This window comes from Pleurodeles waltl, chromosome 4_2 (assembly GCF_031143425.1).
Source record: "Pleurodeles waltl isolate 20211129_DDA chromosome 4_2, aPleWal1.hap1.20221129, whole genome shotgun sequence".
In the NCBI taxonomy this organism is placed as follows: Eukaryota; Metazoa; Chordata; class Amphibia; order Caudata; family Salamandridae; genus Pleurodeles; species Pleurodeles waltl.
The window spans coordinates 418,386,931-418,405,925 of record NC_090443.1 but is presented as its reverse complement, the minus strand read 5'-3'; the positions used below and the strand labels follow the sequence as shown (position 1 = coordinate 418,405,925).

The 18,995-nt window shown below is 46.2% G+C and overlaps 1 protein-coding gene across 6 annotated transcripts in view; it reads left to right on the top strand.

The window, feature by feature from the left end:
• The window catches only part of LOC138292835 (dedicator of cytokinesis protein 7-like), a 512,184-nt gene extending 498,222 nt beyond the window's left edge, over nt 1-13,962 (top strand). For all 6 annotated transcript variants that reach the window (XM_069231649.1, XM_069231647.1, XM_069231646.1 and 3 more), the window contains one exon: nt 9,153-13,962. In XM_069231649.1, coding sequence (XP_069087750.1) covers nt 9,153-9,195 — 43 coding nt within the window. In that variant the 3' untranslated portion in view covers nt 9,196-13,962. The remainder of the gene's footprint in view (nt 1-9,152) is intronic.
• The last annotated feature ends 5,033 nt before the right edge of the window (nt 13,963-18,995 follow it).

Here is an 18,995-nt window from a genome sequence, read left to right as displayed (position 1 = left end):
TTTGATTGTGCCAGACTGGTTGAGGAGTTTAAGGTATGCGAATCTGATGCATTGGACCCTGTATCCCCAACTCTTGCATCCGCTCAGATCGGACCTTCTCTCACAGTTGGAGAGGAGGGTCCTGCATCCCACTTCCGAGTGGTTCCACCTTAATGCCTGGAGATTGGTGTGGGGAATTGTAGTTTGTGCGGTTTACTGTCAGGGGTAATAGACCGTTTTCTATTAGCACATGTCCTCTCTACCAAATCTGTCTATTAGGGATTTTGGTCCATTTTTGTGTCTTGATGCACTGGGGAGAATGTTGACCCCCCCATTAAGGTGCTTATGTCAAATGTGTTATGATTTACCTTTTCTTTAACCTAAAAAGATTTTTCAGTGGGCACTATGAAAGGTTCTCTTTTGGACTTTCTTGGTTTATCTGACCAGCTGTCACTGTTCATGTCCCCAGTTTTCATGTTGCTTCTCAAAGGGCTGGCCTACATATTTTCTCCTTTACTGTTCACAAAACCTCAGTGGGACCTTCAATTGATACTAAGTTTCCTTAGAAAGCCCATGTATTGCTACTCATTGCAGTTGTTAACTAGCTTGATGTGTTGGTGAGCTCCAGGCTTTATCTAGTCATTCCTTGCCCTAAGGACAAAGGCTTTCTTTTTGCCAAATGTAGTTGCCCCTTTTCATGTAGATCAGTCAATCAATCTGCCTTCCTTCTATTCTCCGTAACATCCTACCAAGGAGAAGAGGCCCTACTGTAGGAGGCTGGACTGGCTTGTAGTGAGTACCAAGGGGTACTTACACCTTGCAGCAGGCCCAGGTATCCCTTATTAGTGTAGAGGGGTGTCTAGCAGCTTAGGCTGATAGAAAAGGTAGCTTAGCAGAGCAGCTTAGACTGAACTAGGAGACGAGTGAAGCTCCTACAGTACCACTTGTGTCATATGCACAATATCATAAGAAAACACAATACACAGATATACTAAAAATAAAGGTACTTTATTTTTATGACAATATGCCAAAAGTATCTCAGTGAGTACCCTCAGTATGAGGATAGCAAATATACACAAGATATATGTACACAATACCAAAATATGCAGTAATAACAATAGAAAACAGTGCAAACAATGTATAGTCACAATAGAATGCAATGGGGGCACATAGGGATAGGGGCAACACAAACCATATACTCTAGAAGTGGAATGCGAACCACGAATGGACCCCAAACCTATGTGACCTCGTAGAGGGTCGCTGGGACTGTAAGAAAACAGTGAGGGTTAGAGAAATAGCCCACCCCAAGACCCTGAAAAGTGGGTGCCAAATGCACCTAAGTTCCCCAAAGAGCACAGAAGTTGTGATAGGGGAATTCTGCAGGAAAGACCAACACCAGCAATGCAACAACAATGGATTTCCAGACGAGAGTACCTGTGGAACAAGGGGACCAAGTCCAAAAGTCACGATCAAGTCGGGATTGGGCAGATGCCCAGGAAATGCCAGCTGTGGGTGCAAAGAAGCTGCCACCGGATGGTAGAAGCTGAGGATTCTGCACGAACGACAAGGGCTAGAAACTTCCCCTTTGGAGGATGGATGTCCCACGTCGTGAAGAGTCATGCAGAAGTGTTTTCCCGCAGAAAGACCGCAAACAAGCCTTGCTAGCTGCAAGGGTCACGGTTAGGGTTTTTGGATGCTGCTGTGGCCCAGGAGAGACCAGGATGTCGCCAATTGCGTGAGGAGACAGAGGGGGCACCCAGCAAGAGAAGGAGCCCACTCAGAAGCAAGCAGCACCCACCGAAGTGCCGGAATAGGCACTACGAAGTGGAGTGAATCGGTGCTCACCCGAAGTTGCACAAGAGAGTCCCACGCCGCCGGAGGACAACTCAGGAGGTCGTGCAATGCAGGTTAGAGTGCCAGGGACCCAGGCTTGGCTGTGCACGAAGGAAATCCTCGGTGAGTGCACAGGAGCCGGAGTAGCTTCAAAACACGCGGTTCCCAGCAATGCAGTCTGGCGTGACAGAGTTGCTGAGTTCAAGGGACCTCGCTCGTCGTGCTGAGAGGAGACCCAGAGGACCAGTGATGCAGTTCTTTGGTGCCTGCGGTTGCAGGGGGAAGATTCCGTCGACCCACAGGAGATTTCTTCGGAGCTTCTAGTGCAGAGAGGAGGCAGACTACCCCCACAGCATGCACCACCAGGAAAACAGTCGAGAAGGCGGCAGGATCAGCGTTACAATGTCGCAGTAGTCGTCTTTGCTACTTTGTTGCAGTTTTGCAGGCTTCCAGCGCGGTCAGCAGTCGATTCCTTGGCAGAAGGTGAAGAGAGATGCAGAGGAACTCTGATGAGCTCTTGCATTCGTTACCTAAGGAATTCCCCAAAGCAGAGACCCTAAATAGCCAGAAAAGGAGGTTTGGCTACTTAGGAGAGAGGATAGGCTAGCAACATCTGAAGGAGCCTATCAGAAGGAGTCTCTGACGTCACCGGCTGGCCCTGGCCACTCAGAGCAGTCCAGTGTGCCAGCAGCACCTCTGTTTCCAAGATGGCAGAGGTCTGGAGCACACTGGAGGAGCTCTGGGCTCCTCCCAGGGGAGGTGCAGGTCAGGGGAGTGGTCACTCCCCTTTCCTTTGTCCAGTTTCGCGCCAGAGCAGGGCTGAGGGATCCCTGAACCGGTGTAGACTGGCTTATGCAGAGATGGGCACCATCTGTGCCCATCAAAGCATTTCCAGAGGCTGGGGGAGGCTACTCCTCCCCAGCCCTGACACCTTATTCCAAAGGGAGAGGGTGTAACACCCTCTCTCTGAGGAAGTTCTTTGTTCTGCCTTCCTGGGCCAAGCCTGGCTGGACCCCAGGAGGGCAGAAACCTGTCTGAGGGGTTGGCAGCAGCAGCAGCTGCAGTGAAACCCCGGGAAAGGCAGTTTGGCAGTACCCGGGTCTGTGCTAGAGACCCGGGGAATCATGGGATTGTCTCCCCAATACCAGGATGGCATTGGTGGGGCAATTCCATGATCTTAGACATGTTACATGGCCATATTCGGAGTTACCATTGTGAAGCTATACATAGGTAGTGACCTATGTATAGTGCACGCGTGTAATGGTGTCCCCGCACTCACAAAGTCCGGGGAATTGGCCCTGAACAATGTGGGGGCACCTTGGCTAGTGCCAGGGTGCCCACACACTAAGTAACTTAGCACCCAACCTTTACCTGGTAAAGGTTAGACATATAGGTGACTTATAAGTTACTTAAGTGCAGTGTAAAATGGCTGTGAAATAACGTGCACGTTATTTCTCTCAGGCTGCAGTGGCAGGCCTGTGTAGGAATTGTCAGAGCTCCCTATGGGTGGCAAAAGAAATGCTGCAGCCCATAGGTATCTCCTGGAACCCCAATACCCTGGGTACCTCAGTACCATATACTAGGGAATTATAAGGGTGTTCCAGTATGCCAATGTAAATTGGTGAAATTGGTCACTAGCCTGTTAGTGACAATTTGTACAGAGAGAGCATAACCACTGAGGTTCTGGTTAGCAGAGCCTCAGTGAGACAGTTAGGCACCACACAGGGAACACATACATATAGGTCACAAACTTATGAGCACTGGGGTCCTGGCTAGCAGGGTCCCAGTGACACATAACAAACATACTGAAAACATAGGGTTTTCACTATGAACACGGGCCCTGGCTAGCAGGATCCCAGTGAGACAGTGAAAACACCCTGACATACACTCACAAACAGGCCAAAAGTGGGGGTAACAAGGCTAGAAAGAGGCTACTTTCTCACACCTACAAATTGCATTGCACCCAGCTTTTGCGTTAACAGAACTTGCCCAGTCCTGGTCCCAGTCCAGATCTCCATTCACAGTAAGCCAAAGGATAAGACTAAGCATAAACCAAGAAGCATAGTCTGCAGTCTTCTTCCCCTCTCATCTTCTCCAATAAGAGATAACACAGTTGACAGTCTGTCCCAAAACGTCAGCTGACTGCGACCCAGTTCGCCCACTGGAGTCGAAGTGTTTTTAATGAGGCTATTATGCATCTTTTTTTTTAATGATCTTGAGCACTCTAGGAATCCCGTGAAGTATTTTTGGGTCCATGAATATCCAGCCAAAGAAGCATCAATAATACTGACTGGCCCGTTAAGTCTCTGCCTGGCTCCCCACTAGTGCCATCCATTCTCCACCACCTTGGGAAGGCCACACCGGTTTCAGCCATATTTATGCCAAAGCCATTTGCAGAGGTGATAGTTCCGATTCTGATGCTGTGTATGGACCCGGAGCAGGGTTCAGCTGGCTTTCAAGATGTGTAATGCAAAGCCCATGGCGCAGGAGGATTCCCCAGCAGTGCCCTAGCCTAACCTCACTATTTTAGGTGCTTTGAGGCCTTGTTTGGATTCAGATGCAATGCAACATCTTCAGAAGGTTCGGTGTGATGAGGAGGAGGCTGACAATTAGTTACTTCATCTCTGTTCTGATGCTGGTCTGTATTTAGAACGTCAAAATGTGAGTGGCCTTGGTACCTCACGAAAGATAGAATTGGCCTCTCTTTGTTGCCCCTCACCTCCTCGAGGTGGTCCATAGAGCCACGGAGGTGTTGGAACTACAGTTGTCATCTCTGGAAACTAAACCTAACTTGCTTACAGACATACATTTTGACGTGTGGGCCTTCTAATTTAGTCTTTGTTACCTTAAAAGAAGACTTGACAGAAACACAGACGATTGTGGTGATCACAGCCTTAGTCGGTGCTGCAGGTTAATCACCCCGTCATTAGGCTCAATAGGTCGGCTCTTGGTGTTACAGCCTTTTTGACCCAACATCTCTCACGGAAAGCTTGTTGTGCAGATTTAAGCCAGCAAAGTCAAACTGAATGACCTCCCTAATGGCCTTCTGACAGAGAATCAAAGCACACTGGTGCGCTTGAGAAGTGGTGTTGTCTTCTGCTAGTTCGGCATTGTGGATGCAGAATGCTGTCTGCTTATTGAAAAGATACACTCATACCCTGGAGGATATGACGATGAGTTCCAAAATACCTTCTCCCAGATGTTCCACAACAGACAGAATGCGCGCAAGTACTCTTTACTGATGGGTCTGGACACCACATACCTTTTGGTCTGTGCTATGGGCACTAGCTCAGTGGTTCACCATCACACCTGGGTGCGCGCCACAAGTTTCTCCGGGAAGGTGCAAGCATCCACTATGGCTATATCCTTTGATGGCTCAAGGCTGTTTAATACAAGGCAGATTCACCTTTGTAGTGGTTCAAGGATAAGAGTGCTATGCCCCACGCCATGAGCCTGCTCTCTCCAGCTTACCATTTCCATCAATAATAACAGAAGTTCAGGGGCTTTTCTTGAGCTTTGTTTACTGCCAGAGGAAGCCATCTCAATCTAGTAAGCAACCCGTTCAGCCTTTTTTATGCTTCAGGAGGCATGTTGAAAGTGGGCACCAGAAAGGTCAGTCCTCTTGTCCCCTTCCTCTGCTGCTGCAAGCTGCTCCATTTCCCGCTTCAGAAGTCATGTGCTGCCAGTAGGGGATAAGATGTTATTACCTACCCTGCCAGCGAGCAATAATCTCGGCCTAGCAGGCCCTGCAGGTTGTTTATCATGATTACGCCCATCCCTTTCTGTCAGAACCACATCTCCGATTCGTGCTATTTTCACTGTGACTTGAGCTGAACATATCTCCATTCTTGCCAAATAGGTCCAGTCTGGTGCCTCAGCGTTCAAAAGGTGAGTATATTTAGTTAGTGTCCACCAGAAAGAGAGATACCAAAGGTAAGTAACTTCTTCTTTAAGTAAGTACTTGGCAGGACTTAGGGCATGCTATATGTGTTGTCCATCATCCCCCTGCCTCTTCTAGCACCATATGAAGGCGTTTTTGCCTTGATGATCTATTCTGCCTCTACACTGAACTTCACATTGAACCCCAAGTTGCCTCTGGACAACAAATACAGAACATTAAATACAATTCTGTGTTTGTAAACCCTCTGATTATGTCAGTGATGCTAATGGCATCCTCCCTGAAAGTTAAAGTATCAGCCTCTTGTTTCAACATTGACACCAAGGCCCGAGTTAGCCCCCACAACAATCTGTCTGTCCAGTGGCCCTCTCAGCAGGACTTGCCAGGGTCAAAATCTTTGTGATCAGCTACAGGCACGGTAATAGATTTGCCATCTTTCTGCACATCTCTCCCTAGCAATTTATACTCGACTTCAGTAAAGAGGCCGCTGAGCAGAAACTGATGATGTAGCGAGATCTAATTGTTACTGCAACCATGAACTTGATCTCTGCAAGAGGCTAAGGACCAAGCCATCAGACTTGTGTTTCATGGGATTAATCTCTGTGATCCCTTGACATATACACGGCTCCAGACGTACAAGCTGCTATGGTCACAGCCAAGTCTTTGAGTTCCATCGATATAGAACCAACTATAAACTGCAGCTTTCCTTCTAGTCGTCAAGCCTTGCTACAGCTTGGAAAAGTGCTCTTTTTCATTTTCAGTCTTTGCCATCCCCTTTGCCACTGTTCCTTCCTTTTGTGCCAAGAATACAGGAAGCCTAAGCTTCCTGCCACAGCCTTGTCAGTAGACAGAAAGGTCCAATGAGTTTGCTGGGAATCAAACACCAATTTATCTTCCACTGAAGGTGACGCGCACACCATTAGTGGGACATAGAGTGAGGTCCCTCTACCCTTCCACATTAGTCTTCAATCCTACTGAACTCATGGATGGTTGTCTGCAAAGGTTGCATTATACTGCTGCCTGCAAGACTCTTTCTTCCTCAGTCGGTATCTAAGGGAGGTTCAGAAATGCTTCCTTTTGGGGGCAATACAGCCAGTCATGCTTCCTGAACAAAAGATTTTTATTAATTGTTTTTTCTGGTCTCAAAGAAAGGGGGGTATGTTCCCTGTCCCGACACTGTTCATTCATATGCATGACCCTCAATACATAACTTACCTTTCCTACTTGATAAAGTGATGGTTTTCCAGTAGACTGCTTATTTTCCTGAGGCTCAGAACATTAATGGTCCCAGGGGCTTCTGGGCTTTGAGATGTCATGGATGAGGTTACCAGGCTGTATTAGGAAGCCGTGCATTGTCTCCAGGCTTGATTGGTTCACCCATACAATCTCATCTCTGAGGTGGCAGACACACTCTCCATACATATTTGTGAGCTTCCACTAGCATCTCTAAGTTCCCAGAACGTAATTTTGGCTGATCACTACAAGTTAAGTTAGGCAACCACTGCCAAACAATTTATGGTACGGAGCAGATGTAGCCCTTTGTAAGCATGTGAAAAATTATTGGTTGGTCTTATGAATAAAGGCAGCGCCACAACCCTGTTGTACATCTGAAAGAAACTACTCAACTCAGCTGATCTTCCTAGAAGATCTTTTTAGTTTCACGTGCTTCAGGGCTGCTCCACCAACAGCATTCTGGGTAGATATTTTTACACACCTCTTTATCGGGGCACTGAAACAGGCAGGCCTCGCCTCCATCTCTATTATCTGTGGACAGTTGGTAGTAGATTTCTGCAGACCATCTGTAACCCAAATGCAAAAATATTTCTTACTGGATGAATGGTTCTTGATTGACCAATGGAGGTACTTCATCTATGCCTCCCCCCGCAGCTCCCTTATGTATCAAGGTCAGGGTGCTCAATTCATCTTTGTATTTCCAGCTTAGCACTGCCAGTTTGACAGTCTAACGTCCTGCACCTCCAGGAGGCCAGGTCTCCTGACAAGAGACAACGCAATAATCTTCCAGTAATACCTGGAATCACTGCTTTTATATTCTGGTCTTTCGTATATTATTTACCTTTTAAACTTGCTTCCAGTTCTTCATCAGTAATGAATGAAAATTTCAAATGACATGTTCAGTAGTTTATATCTGCTTTAATAATCTTGCAATTAAATTCATTAGCCCTTATTCATGCACATATATAGTGCTTTCCTATTTGTTAGGTGTTATCACCTACTGGAAAATATGAGGAAATAAGCCGCAGCCAAAACTCCTCAGTTAAACAATTACATTCAGCATTAACTGCAAACTCTGTGTGGGGTGACACTCATGATTGTTGACGCCACTCATACCATAATTTGTTTATTGTAGCCTCACATCATGAAGTGCGTGATTCCTGAACAACTATCCTACGACCAAATAGACCTCTCTCTTTCGACTACCTGGATGCTCTGGCAGGAAATCTTCACTGAGGTCCCAAGATAGGTGCATGTGGCCCTACTTCAGCCAAAGGGCAGTCAAGAGAATGAATCCCCAACTTACTATGTGGACAATGTTAGGTCCTTCTTGGGACATTTGACTAAACCAGACAGCCAAAGTGACACTTTCAAGAACTATTTAAAGGTAGTAGATGCATACAAAATCGGGCAGGGAAGTTGTTTCTTCTCCATTGAGGCCATCAAACATCATCTGACCGGACACCTCTCCTACGTTTTCCTGGCTGAGAAGCCAGCAGCTAGATGGGTTCAGAACTTAATGCTTTCCTGCCTCAGGCCCTAACTCTCTGAGCCCGTGGCCTAATCTGTGCTCGCTTCAAAAACAACTTTCCTTGTCACCATCACTTTTCCGAGTTCCTGCGTATTTTAGAAACCTACATAATTTTCCTTTTGTTATCTAGTTTTGACCCGTTGTTGGTGCCTCTTTTTTGGGGATTAGGAAATTGTTATCAAAATTAAGACCTTTGCTCCTGTGAGAGGTGGGGTGGTTGCAGGGAAGGCGGCCAGGGCCACCAGCACTGCATAATGGGTAACTTGATGTGCCTTGTCTGTCCTCTGCTGCCTCGTTCCTTCTTCCTTTTGCTTAGAATCCACAGTTAGTTGGGACTTATTGAGATCCAGGGTATAGGTGTGGGCTAAATTTACCTTCATAGTCGCTCTGATATACCCTGCCACGCACCCCTTTGGCACCAGTCAGAATATTACAGTGATGGGCCTTTCACATGTGGGAGCTGGTCAGAGCGCATATTGTCATAGCCACCGCCCCTCGTACTAGATGCACATGAATTGTCGCATCGAATGCGTAGAGCAACGAGAAACAGTTTCCAGTCCCACCTCAAGGTGCCAAAGTACCCACTGTCTGTGTATATGAAACCACCTTCCATTTTGAGTAACGTAGCCACCAAAAATGTATATTTATCTTTTCTCTGCATCTTTTTCCTTTCCACAGAAACTCCCTGAACCGCTCAAGCCTCCGTAAGATTGACGGCTGAGGAAGGAACACTACCATCCCAGGATATGAAGGACCCGCCCCTGCCATGGAGGGAATAACCACTAAAGTGAAAAGGTTTACCAGTGGCTGACTTTCCGGGGTCCCATGCCCCGTCTTTCACGAACACTAAATGATACCAAGGTGCCTTCCTATTTTTCGCACGATTTGACGATCCGTTCTGGATCAGCAGTGGCATAAGGCCTGTCTCCTAAACAGGCCTGCCAAGTGCCGGAACCATTCTCTTCTGCCTCCGACGTCGTTTGGGTCTGTGCCTCACTTCTCTGGGCTCTAGACTGACTGGAGCAACGCATAAACACTGCTGAAAGTAGTAACGTGGGGCATTCAAATTTAACTGGGAAACCGGGGCACCAGTTTCTCCTGTTTTGCCAGGTTCCTCCTCAGTGCACCTTGTTTACGGCAGTGCCCAGAAGGACCAACTGTTTTGCCGACCTGCCTTCTTTTTTTTATACTTTAATTTAAGCTTTAACGTTTTTGGCCTAATTCTGGTGGCTTTCTCTCCGATATTTACTGTATTACGACGTGCTTTATTTTCAGCTTGATACGGGTCGCAATGGCGGAAATCGTGGCTCTTTCACTTTTCTTTTTCCCTGCTAGTTTGTCTTTAGCTTAACGTTTTGCGCCCACATCAGCCTCTGATATCCATTCCACAAGCTATATAGGAAAAACAGATTGGGGTATTATTTTATCCTATACTGACATTGAGAATCTCCTTTAAATGTTGAGCGGCATGATGTGTTTTGATACGTAAGTAAACACTGACAGGACCCTTTGCTGTTGCTAATATCGAAGGACTCAAGGTGAGATTTCATGAATTGTCATCTCTCACGGACATTATAGGATGGTAGGTATCTCTGGGGCTGCAAGCAGTGCCACAGCCGGCTTGGAAATGCTTAAAGGATTCCTGGCAGAGAAGCAACATCATTTTAGACGATTTGCACAATGATGGGACCTCAATGTAGTATACGGGGTTGTGTGGTGGATGTCATCTCTTTGCCATAGATAAATGAGCGGTCTCATATCTGTGCATTCAGAGATGTCATCTCAATCTGCTTTTCCTAAACATCATCATGCGGAATGCCACTGATCCTGAAATGTTATTTCTTGGTGGCATAAGGACATTAACTTAAAGCCTGCAAGAAAGTTGGCTCAGGATTAGCTTTCATTTTATCCCCCTAGGAAAATTGTCCATCCCTTAAATGATCTGCCTTCGGCGTCAGACACTATAAGCGTTTTGCACTAAAGGGTTTGAGTGGAAGGGAACTGAAGGAAAGAGGAAAAGTAGTAGGTTTTTTTGTTTTTTAACCAAATCCTGCCCTGCTCAACCCAAACCACATTTTTTTTACTCAAAAATTGAAACTTTAAAAAAAACTGATTAAGATTTAGCAACGGTTTTTAGAAGCCTGGGAGATGTCTTTGGATGAACACTCTCTTCTTTTAATCAGAAAAATATATATTTTTCGTATAATTATTCAACAGTTATATTGAAGGACGACGGTGCTATGCATGTCTTTTTTTCTATAGACCCCTGTGGTTTTAAAGGGAGTTTGTGTGCCTTTTAAAAAGGGCCTCACACTCCGCGTGTTAAAAACGATTCTCCCGTATGAAAACTCCACATATCACGACTTGATAATCTCTTCCCATCTTGAAAACCACTTTCAAAATAAATATTTAAATTACTTGTACGGCCAAAATAAAAATAAATATGTATCTCTTAATTAACCTCATGAAAGTAGGTTTAAGGCTACTGCTATAATTAATAGCTATTTCTGAAAAAATATATTTTGGTTTGTATAATTGAAAATAGTTTTGTCTATAGAAGGTTACTGCCTTTGGCAGGGTTTTCATATTTCCAAAAGGGGCTACGTTTTCAGAATAGCTACATAAACCAATTTGCATACAGTGAGCCAAATGCAATTAATTTACTTAGTAGCTATCTTGAAAATATGGCACAGATCTACCCTCCAGATCAGAGCAGAACACTCCAGCCGTAGGATATCACACCTTGTTCTCCTCTAGACTTCTCCTTATCCATCGGCCCCTCCAGTGCTTCCCACTTTCCGCAGCAAATACTAAAAGTAGGAAGGGATGTCAGCTTAGGTCTTTTAAAACGTCTCTTATTAACTCAATAACCACAGGCAAATAGTATTTGCTTCTGAAAATAAAAATGGAAATTAAAAATTAATTTTAAGTAGTTAGACAATATGGAGGTAAGGTACCATAAAGGTCATTGTATTTGGTAATACGGGCTGAGATGTTTTTTGAAGCTGAAGTGGGCATTAATGAGGCTTTAATAAAATGGGGAATTGTCAGAATTAAAAAGGGTACCCATTTAATATTGCTTTTATGTTAATGTATCCTTCCTATTTTTATGTAGCTGTTTAAAGAGGAATCACAATAAAATGCACCTTTTTAATCTTTTCTATAAAAGTGGGCATGGACAGAATTCAGCTTCAGAAATGGGGTATGTCCGTAAGGTGTTCACCTTTCATTACAAAACCAAGAACTTGTGTGAAAAATAGAATAGTATTGCACCAAAATAAGGAGTGCAGCTAAACTGATTTTTGACCTTGACCACCTCGGGCACAAGGTTTACCATCTGGCACAAGGAATAAGAAAATTGAATTTTTTGGTTTAGGGTTTTACCCCATCTGAAAACTGCTACTTTGAGTTTTGGTAGATGCCTTTGAAAAACTGATGTGGAGGCAAGGTGTTAATGCCCCTCCCATTCAGACATTTCCCAAAACATATGAGCGCTGTACAGAAAAGTCACTAGAAAGTAAAAATGTGTATCCCCACTAGGCTGCAGTAATGAAGGCAAATGTATAGACGATGTTAGGTAGTTTTGTCCTTTATTCTTTCACCATGAAAAGCACTAGAGAGCGCACTACATTTTGAAAGAGGTAAAGCATATTTATTTTAAAATATACATAAATTTAATATGAAAAGTATGAAGGATGTATGAAAGGCAGTAATAAGGAAAAGAAAACGTACAATGTCTCTTAGTTGAGAATTTCGATTTTGGTATTGAAGATAAGAGTTGAGTTGCAAAATCTGCATAAAATCTAGTAGCCAGCTGCTGGAAGTTTAGAGGGAGAGTGTCTTGTGGTGTTGCAGGATCCAAGATGGCTTCCCCGGTGGCTCTCCTGATTATTATAGCCTCTTACCCAGTGAAGGGTGGGGTTATGGAAATGTGCATCTTATCCAACTTCAACTGAAGACCCTGAGTTTCTTGGGCCGTTAAATGCCTGGTGCTTGAATACACCCCATTCGTTCTATTTAATTAATTAGTAGGGGGGAGCAAGCTGCAGGAAGATCATGTTCACCCTCAGAATCCAGAGTGGAATTGTTGCTCAACAACTCAAAGATCTAACAATATTGTCCTAAGGTGCTTAGATGCAAGAATGGGAATTTGCTGCGGATGTTGTAGATGTGAAACTGATGGGGAATAATCACATCTCTGGTCCAGAAAGTCAGTTAGTGATTTTTAGTCTTAAAGTAATTTTATTGGCTCAAGTTGTTATGCACTGTTGATCGTGAACAGTAATTTCTCGTGAAACGGTTTTATATCATATTTTCAAGGTGAAAATTAACAAAGACCTTTGTCATAGGGCTGAGAAGGTTGAACTGCTTTAATGAAATCTAAAGTCTTCTTAAACAGAATACAAATGTATCACTTCGTTTGTCTTACGTGTTACAACCCAGTTATTGTGGGGGACGGGAGTAAGCAGAGTGAAAAGGCAAAAACACATAATGTGTCCTAATGTAGTTTATGGATTAAAATTGACACCATAGACCTTATTTGGAGGGGGGTGCAGCCTTTGTTTACTGCGGATCAGGCGCATTGGGATTCTTGGCATTCTCATACTGCTCTGATTGCACATAATTTCGATCGGCCAAGACAGTGATACTACTAAGCATGTGTATGCCAAGAAAAATGCCTTGAACTATGATTTTCCTCTGTGACGCACCCGTTCCCAAAAAAAAGTCTGGCTGCTCCCCTCAAAAACACTACAGGACCAAAAGTTTAAATACCCGATTCTTAGGCATAGCTGTATATTTAATCCCTTTCCTCTGCACCTCTGCCACCTCTTTTCACCCTAGACAGGATAGCTGGATTTAAATCCACTTCCGGTTTCTAGAGTGTCTCTTTCAGTGTATGTGGCCTGTCTAGAAATCCCAGCATGCACTGCACTAAGTTGGTGTCCTGCTCTTCGGCTAGGTTGAGTATTGAATGATTAGACTGGAGCTGTTGCTGGTCTGTAGTTGCTGCATGTTTGACTGCAATGTCTCAGTGTTGGTTGAGAGGCTCAAAAATGGAGTCATGGTAGGTGCCTTCGTGTACGCCCATCTCCACAATTGATGCCATTTTGCCTTATTTCAAGCATCATTGTTCAGCAAACACCACCTTAACCCTTTGCTAAAACTGGCACCAAAAATCTAAATAAATAAAGCTGCCTACATGAAGGAGGGCATATTGGGGGGTCAGGTGCCCCCAATAACCTGTGCCCACTACACTTTGTACAGTATTGTGCATTTTTCTGATATGATTGTCAGCTGCTGTTTTTTTGTTGTTTGGAATTGTTTTTTATTGTGGAGGTGTTGGGGTGTGATGGAGTGTTGCACAGCACCCTTTCAATTGTTTCTGAGGGTGTCACAGCATCTTCCTGGCGGGACTTTGCAAGTCTACTGTAAAATAACCTATTATGATATTTATGGAGCAATAAACATCTTTTTGGATACTTTCAAACGTAATGAGTCTGTCTTTTTATGAGTGCAAGCGCTGTTAGACGCGGGATTTAATGGCATTGTAAACTGTTTACCTTTGCTGTATTTGGTCAGAGGCTGTCGGTTTTGAGATTTGATGCAGACCCGCAAAATATGTGTTATGTTTGTGATATACTATCGTAATGTCTTCTTTTGGTTCTTCGAATGGGTAAAAGCGGGACTCATTTCATTTAAAGGAGGCTCTGTGCATTCCAGGGGCAGCAAGAAACAGGCCCAAGAGTAACGGAAGCACTTAGAAATGCAGGGAAATCGCATGCCCTCATTGCCCTATGAATGCATCCCCCATTGTATTATGAATGTAACAGTTGTATCATTGAAGTACACTGTCTACCTTTAACATGCTTTTTGAGTGTCATCTTAGAATTTTTTGGGCCATGCGCAAGAAACATTTTTGGGGCCCCTCTTTGAAATAACTTTGAATTTTGTTACCCATTTTTTGCTAATTCAAGTCCTATGCTGCCTAACAGTATTGAATAATACGTTAAAGATTAAGATACAAAAACACACAGAATTGAGCTCGAGAGAAAGTTCACTCTCCTGTGGAGGCTATTGGAAGCTGGGGGCCCTGGGCAATTTCCCACTTTGCCCATGCCTTAAATCGTCTCTGGTTTTACTTGCCCCAAGTCTGCTGTGCTATGGCTGGAGTGGTAGCATTGTCCATTATAATCTGATATAGTCTTCTAGTTGCAGATTCCTTACCATAGAATTTCCCCCAGGCATCAGACTGGATCCGGAGACTTTTCTTCGAGTAGCACCCTTGCGCGCCGTTAGGTGGCGTCAGTCAACTCAGCATCCGTCGTTGGCGTCGTGGTCACTGTGATGATGTTGGGGCCGAATATAGGTGAAAACAGTTCTTTTCTTTCTGCACCACGAGCTGATCCTGAGAAGAGCTACCCTGGTCACTTTTTGACCGGCCTCAACACTTTTGTCAAATTTTGTGGTGACTGTTGGTGCACCTAAGGATGTCCCCGAAGACCAGGTTTAAGCCTTGCGAGGATTGTCACCAAATGAAGTCGGTGACGGATCGATATTGCGTCTATTTGTAGTGTCTGGAGCACAACCCAAAGTCGTGCTCCGAGAGCCAGGCCATGCACCCAAAGGCTTTGAGGGAGCAGTCCCTAAAGCTAATGGCGGCCCAGCGCTCGACTCTGCATCACTCCCAGTCTCGTTTGAGAGGAAGGTCTCCAGACTGGCCATGGACTCACATTACTCGTCGACCTCGAAGTCATTGGGACAATCAGGTAAGAAAAAGAAGTCATCGAAGAAGGCCAGGCATTCTTCGACTTCACCCCATCGCTCAGATGATGCGACGTTGAGGATCCGCACCGGCCACACCACTGAGACCTTCCTTAGCACTGGCGAAGTCGTCGACACTCCTGGTGTCGGTTGGGCCGACAATCAACTTAGACCCGATCGTGATCCTCGAGGAGCTGGAATTGCATAGGCCGATGCTGCTTCCATCTTCGATGGAGCCTAGCCACCCCAGGTTGGATTCAGACCCTTTTTTCTATGGGTATGAATGCGAGGAAAGGTTGGAGGGATTGTTGGACCCTTATGAATACCAGCAAGAGGACTCAAACCTGGACTGGGCTCAGGAATTGGGCGAGGCCAGTGGTCTTGATACCTCCCCAAACACTGGCATGCTGTCTCCTCCTACCGTGGCTACGGCAGAGGGAGCTTCTTACTCCATGGTGGTCAGTAGGGCAGCCGAGGTCCTGAGCTTTGAACTGCCTACTGTTGGGTCAGGACTAATCTTCTGACGGAGGTGCTTCAACCCGGATCGTCTGCTTCAGAGTTTCTCTTTCCATTCAATGAAGCCTTCACCGATATCCTTTTTGGGTACCTGGTCCAAACCCACCATAGGGGCTCCTGTGAATAGGGCAATCGGTCGCCACCATCTGCCTGCTCCAAACGACCCTAAATTCCTGACCGAACACCCCATGCCTGAAAGCTTGGTGATTCAGGCATTTTCATCATCTGGCACATTCCCTTCCGCTCTCCTGGATAGGTAATCGAAAAGAATGGACCATCTGGAAAAGATGTTTTCTTCCTCAAGTCTGGCATTGTGGTTGTTGAAAACTGCATTTCTCTTGGGCCGTTATACCCACTCTTTGTTGGACACGGTTACGCAAGTTCTGCCGCAGATCCTGTAGGAGGCCTGTGTGATCGTCTCCCAGGCTGTTGCTATGGGAGAGACGCGGCAGAGTTCACCATTCAATTTGGGCTGGACACGACCGACTCTCTAGGTAGATCGGTTGCATCAACAGTGGCATTACGACACCACAATTGGTTGAGAACTTATGGTTTTTCGGGGGATGTCCAGCAGACCCTCATGGACATGCCCTTTTGATGGCTGTCATCCCTCTGGAGTTAAGGCGGACTCGGTGCTAGAGAGATTTAATGACTCCCGGGCTCAAGCTCAGTTCCTTGGACTTCCCAATAGCCCTCTTCCCACACAGTCAGCCTTTCGCCCTTTTTGTGGCCATGGGAGGGGCTTCCTGTTGCGTCCCTTCCCCAGCTACCATGCCACTCATGCCGGTCAGTCTCTGCGTGGCTGAGGGCGCGGAATCCCACAGGCTCCGCCTACGCTGCAGCCTCCAAACCTTCCTAGTCCGGCCCCCCACCTCTGGCCTGTTGGCAGCAGGATATGCCATCACCTGCCCCACTGGGAATCCATCACGATAGATAGGTGGGTTTTGCAGATCGTCCGAAGAGACTACTTCCCCCCCTTCGAGATTTTCCCTCCGGTCATGCCTCCATCTTTTGGCCACCTGATGGGGGATCATGTGGCAATTATCTGCGATGAAGTTGCAACTCTTTTGGCCAAGGGAGCCATAAAGAGGGTTCCTGCGCCAGAAGTAGGCTGTGGTTGTTATTCCCGCTACTTTCTGGTGCCCAAAAAGGACAAGGGCTTACGTTCTATCCTCAGTCCCAGGACCCTCAATCTCTTCCTCAGGGAGGAGAAGTTCAGATTGCTCACCATGGCTCAGGTCCTTTCTGCCTTGGACCCAGGAGACTGGACGGTGGCGTTGGACTTGCAAGACGCTTATTTTCATATCCCCGTCTTGCCTGCCCAGAGGCGTTACCTACGATTTGTGTTAAGTCACGAGCACTTTTAGTTTACCATGCTTCCCTTCGGCCTCACCAGCACCCCTCGGGAGTTCACGTAAGTGATGACAGTGGTTGCAGCTCATCTGCACAGGTTGGAGATTTCAGTCTTCCCCTACCTCAGTGACTGGCTGTTGAAGGCAGACATGCCCCAAAAAGTAGTTTCCCACCTTCAGACTAGGGCAAACCTCCTGCACACCCTGGGGTTCACTATAAACATGCCAAAGTCAAATCTGACCTCCTCTCAGACACTTTCTTTCATTGGAGCTGTTCTGGACACAGCGCAGTTTCGGGCATATCCTCCCGATAAGCGAGTCTGGGATATTCAGGCTATGATTCCCATATTTCAGCCTCTATCCTGGGTTTCTGTGAGAATCACTCTGAGGCTGCTGGGCCTCCTGACCTCCTGCATCCTGCTAGTGACACATGCCAGATGGCATATGCGGGCTGTGCAGTGGGACCTGAAGTTCCAGTGTGCACAGCATCAGGGGCATCTCTCTGACATGGTTTAGATCTCGGAGGGGACTGCGAAAGATCTGCAGTTGTGGCGTTCAAATCAGGGTTGGGTCAAAGGCAGATCTCTCTCCCTTCCACAACCACAATTTACAATAGTGACAGACGCGTCACTTCTGGGCTGAGGCGGCCACATCGAAGAAGCAGAGATCAGAGGCCTCTCGTCTCTGGTGGAGTCCGTACTTCACATCAGTCTGCTGAATCTCCGGGCGATCAGACTTGCATTGAAAGCATGTGCCTCTGGACATGGCTGGTACATTATTGCATTTCTCTGGTGGTTCAACATCTGGTAGACTCTCTGAACGCCAGAGCATACAAACTCAGCCGTTGATGCATAGTCGATCATGAATTGTGTCTCCATCCGGAGATGGCTCCAGGCCTCTTTCAGCAGTGGGGAGAGCCTTGGTTAGATCTGTTCGACCCAGCAGAGAACGCGCAATGTCTGCAGTTTTGCGTGTTGGAGTTTCCAAGGCGGTTTTCGCTCAGCGACGCTTTTCGTCTCAAGTGGAGCTCAGTCCTCCTGTACGCCTTTTCGCCAATACCACTTCTTCCCAGAGTCTAAAGAAGATCAAGAACATCCGGCCCAAGTCATTGCTGTGGCTCTGGACTGGGCACGAAGAGTATGGTATGCAGAGATACTGAGCATGGCCACAGATCCTCCAATCAGACTGCCACTTCAGGGAGGATCTTCTGTCGCAGTAGCAGGTGACGGTTCTTCACCTGGACCTGTGGAGCAGTTGACAGCTTTTGACCTTCCACCTGAATTCTGCGATGTTCTCTTGGCAGTCAGGCGTCCCTCCACCAAAGCGGTATACGCTTGTAGTTGGCATAAATTTGTGGCATGGTGCACGGACAAGTCAGTTGATCCTGTCTCTGCCCCTCTTTCTGAGGTCCTTTTGATCATTATTTCCTTAGCCCATCAGAGTTCTGCTTTGGGCACTCTTAAAGGCTACTTATCGGCTATCTCAGCTTTTCTTAGATCAACCTTCTCTTTTCAAATCCCCTGTTGCGGGGAGATTCCTCAAAGGTCTTACTCATTTGTATCCTCCCACTCCATTTATTGGGCCTCAGAGGGACCTCAATCTTGTCCTCACTTACTTGATATGTGCTCCATTAGAGCCATTACACAATTGTCCTTTGTGTCTCCTTACCCTCAAGACTGTCTTTCTGGTGGCTATCACCTCTGCTCGCAGAGTGAGTGAGCTCCAGGCTGTTTCTTTGAAGCCTCCATTTTTGTCTGTACATCCTGACAAAGTAGTGCTACGCACGAGGGTCTCCTTCCTTCCCAAGGTTGCCACACCTTTTCATATGGGCCAATCCATCACTTTGCCAACATTTTACGCTCCCCCCACATCCTTCTCATGAGGAGGAGAG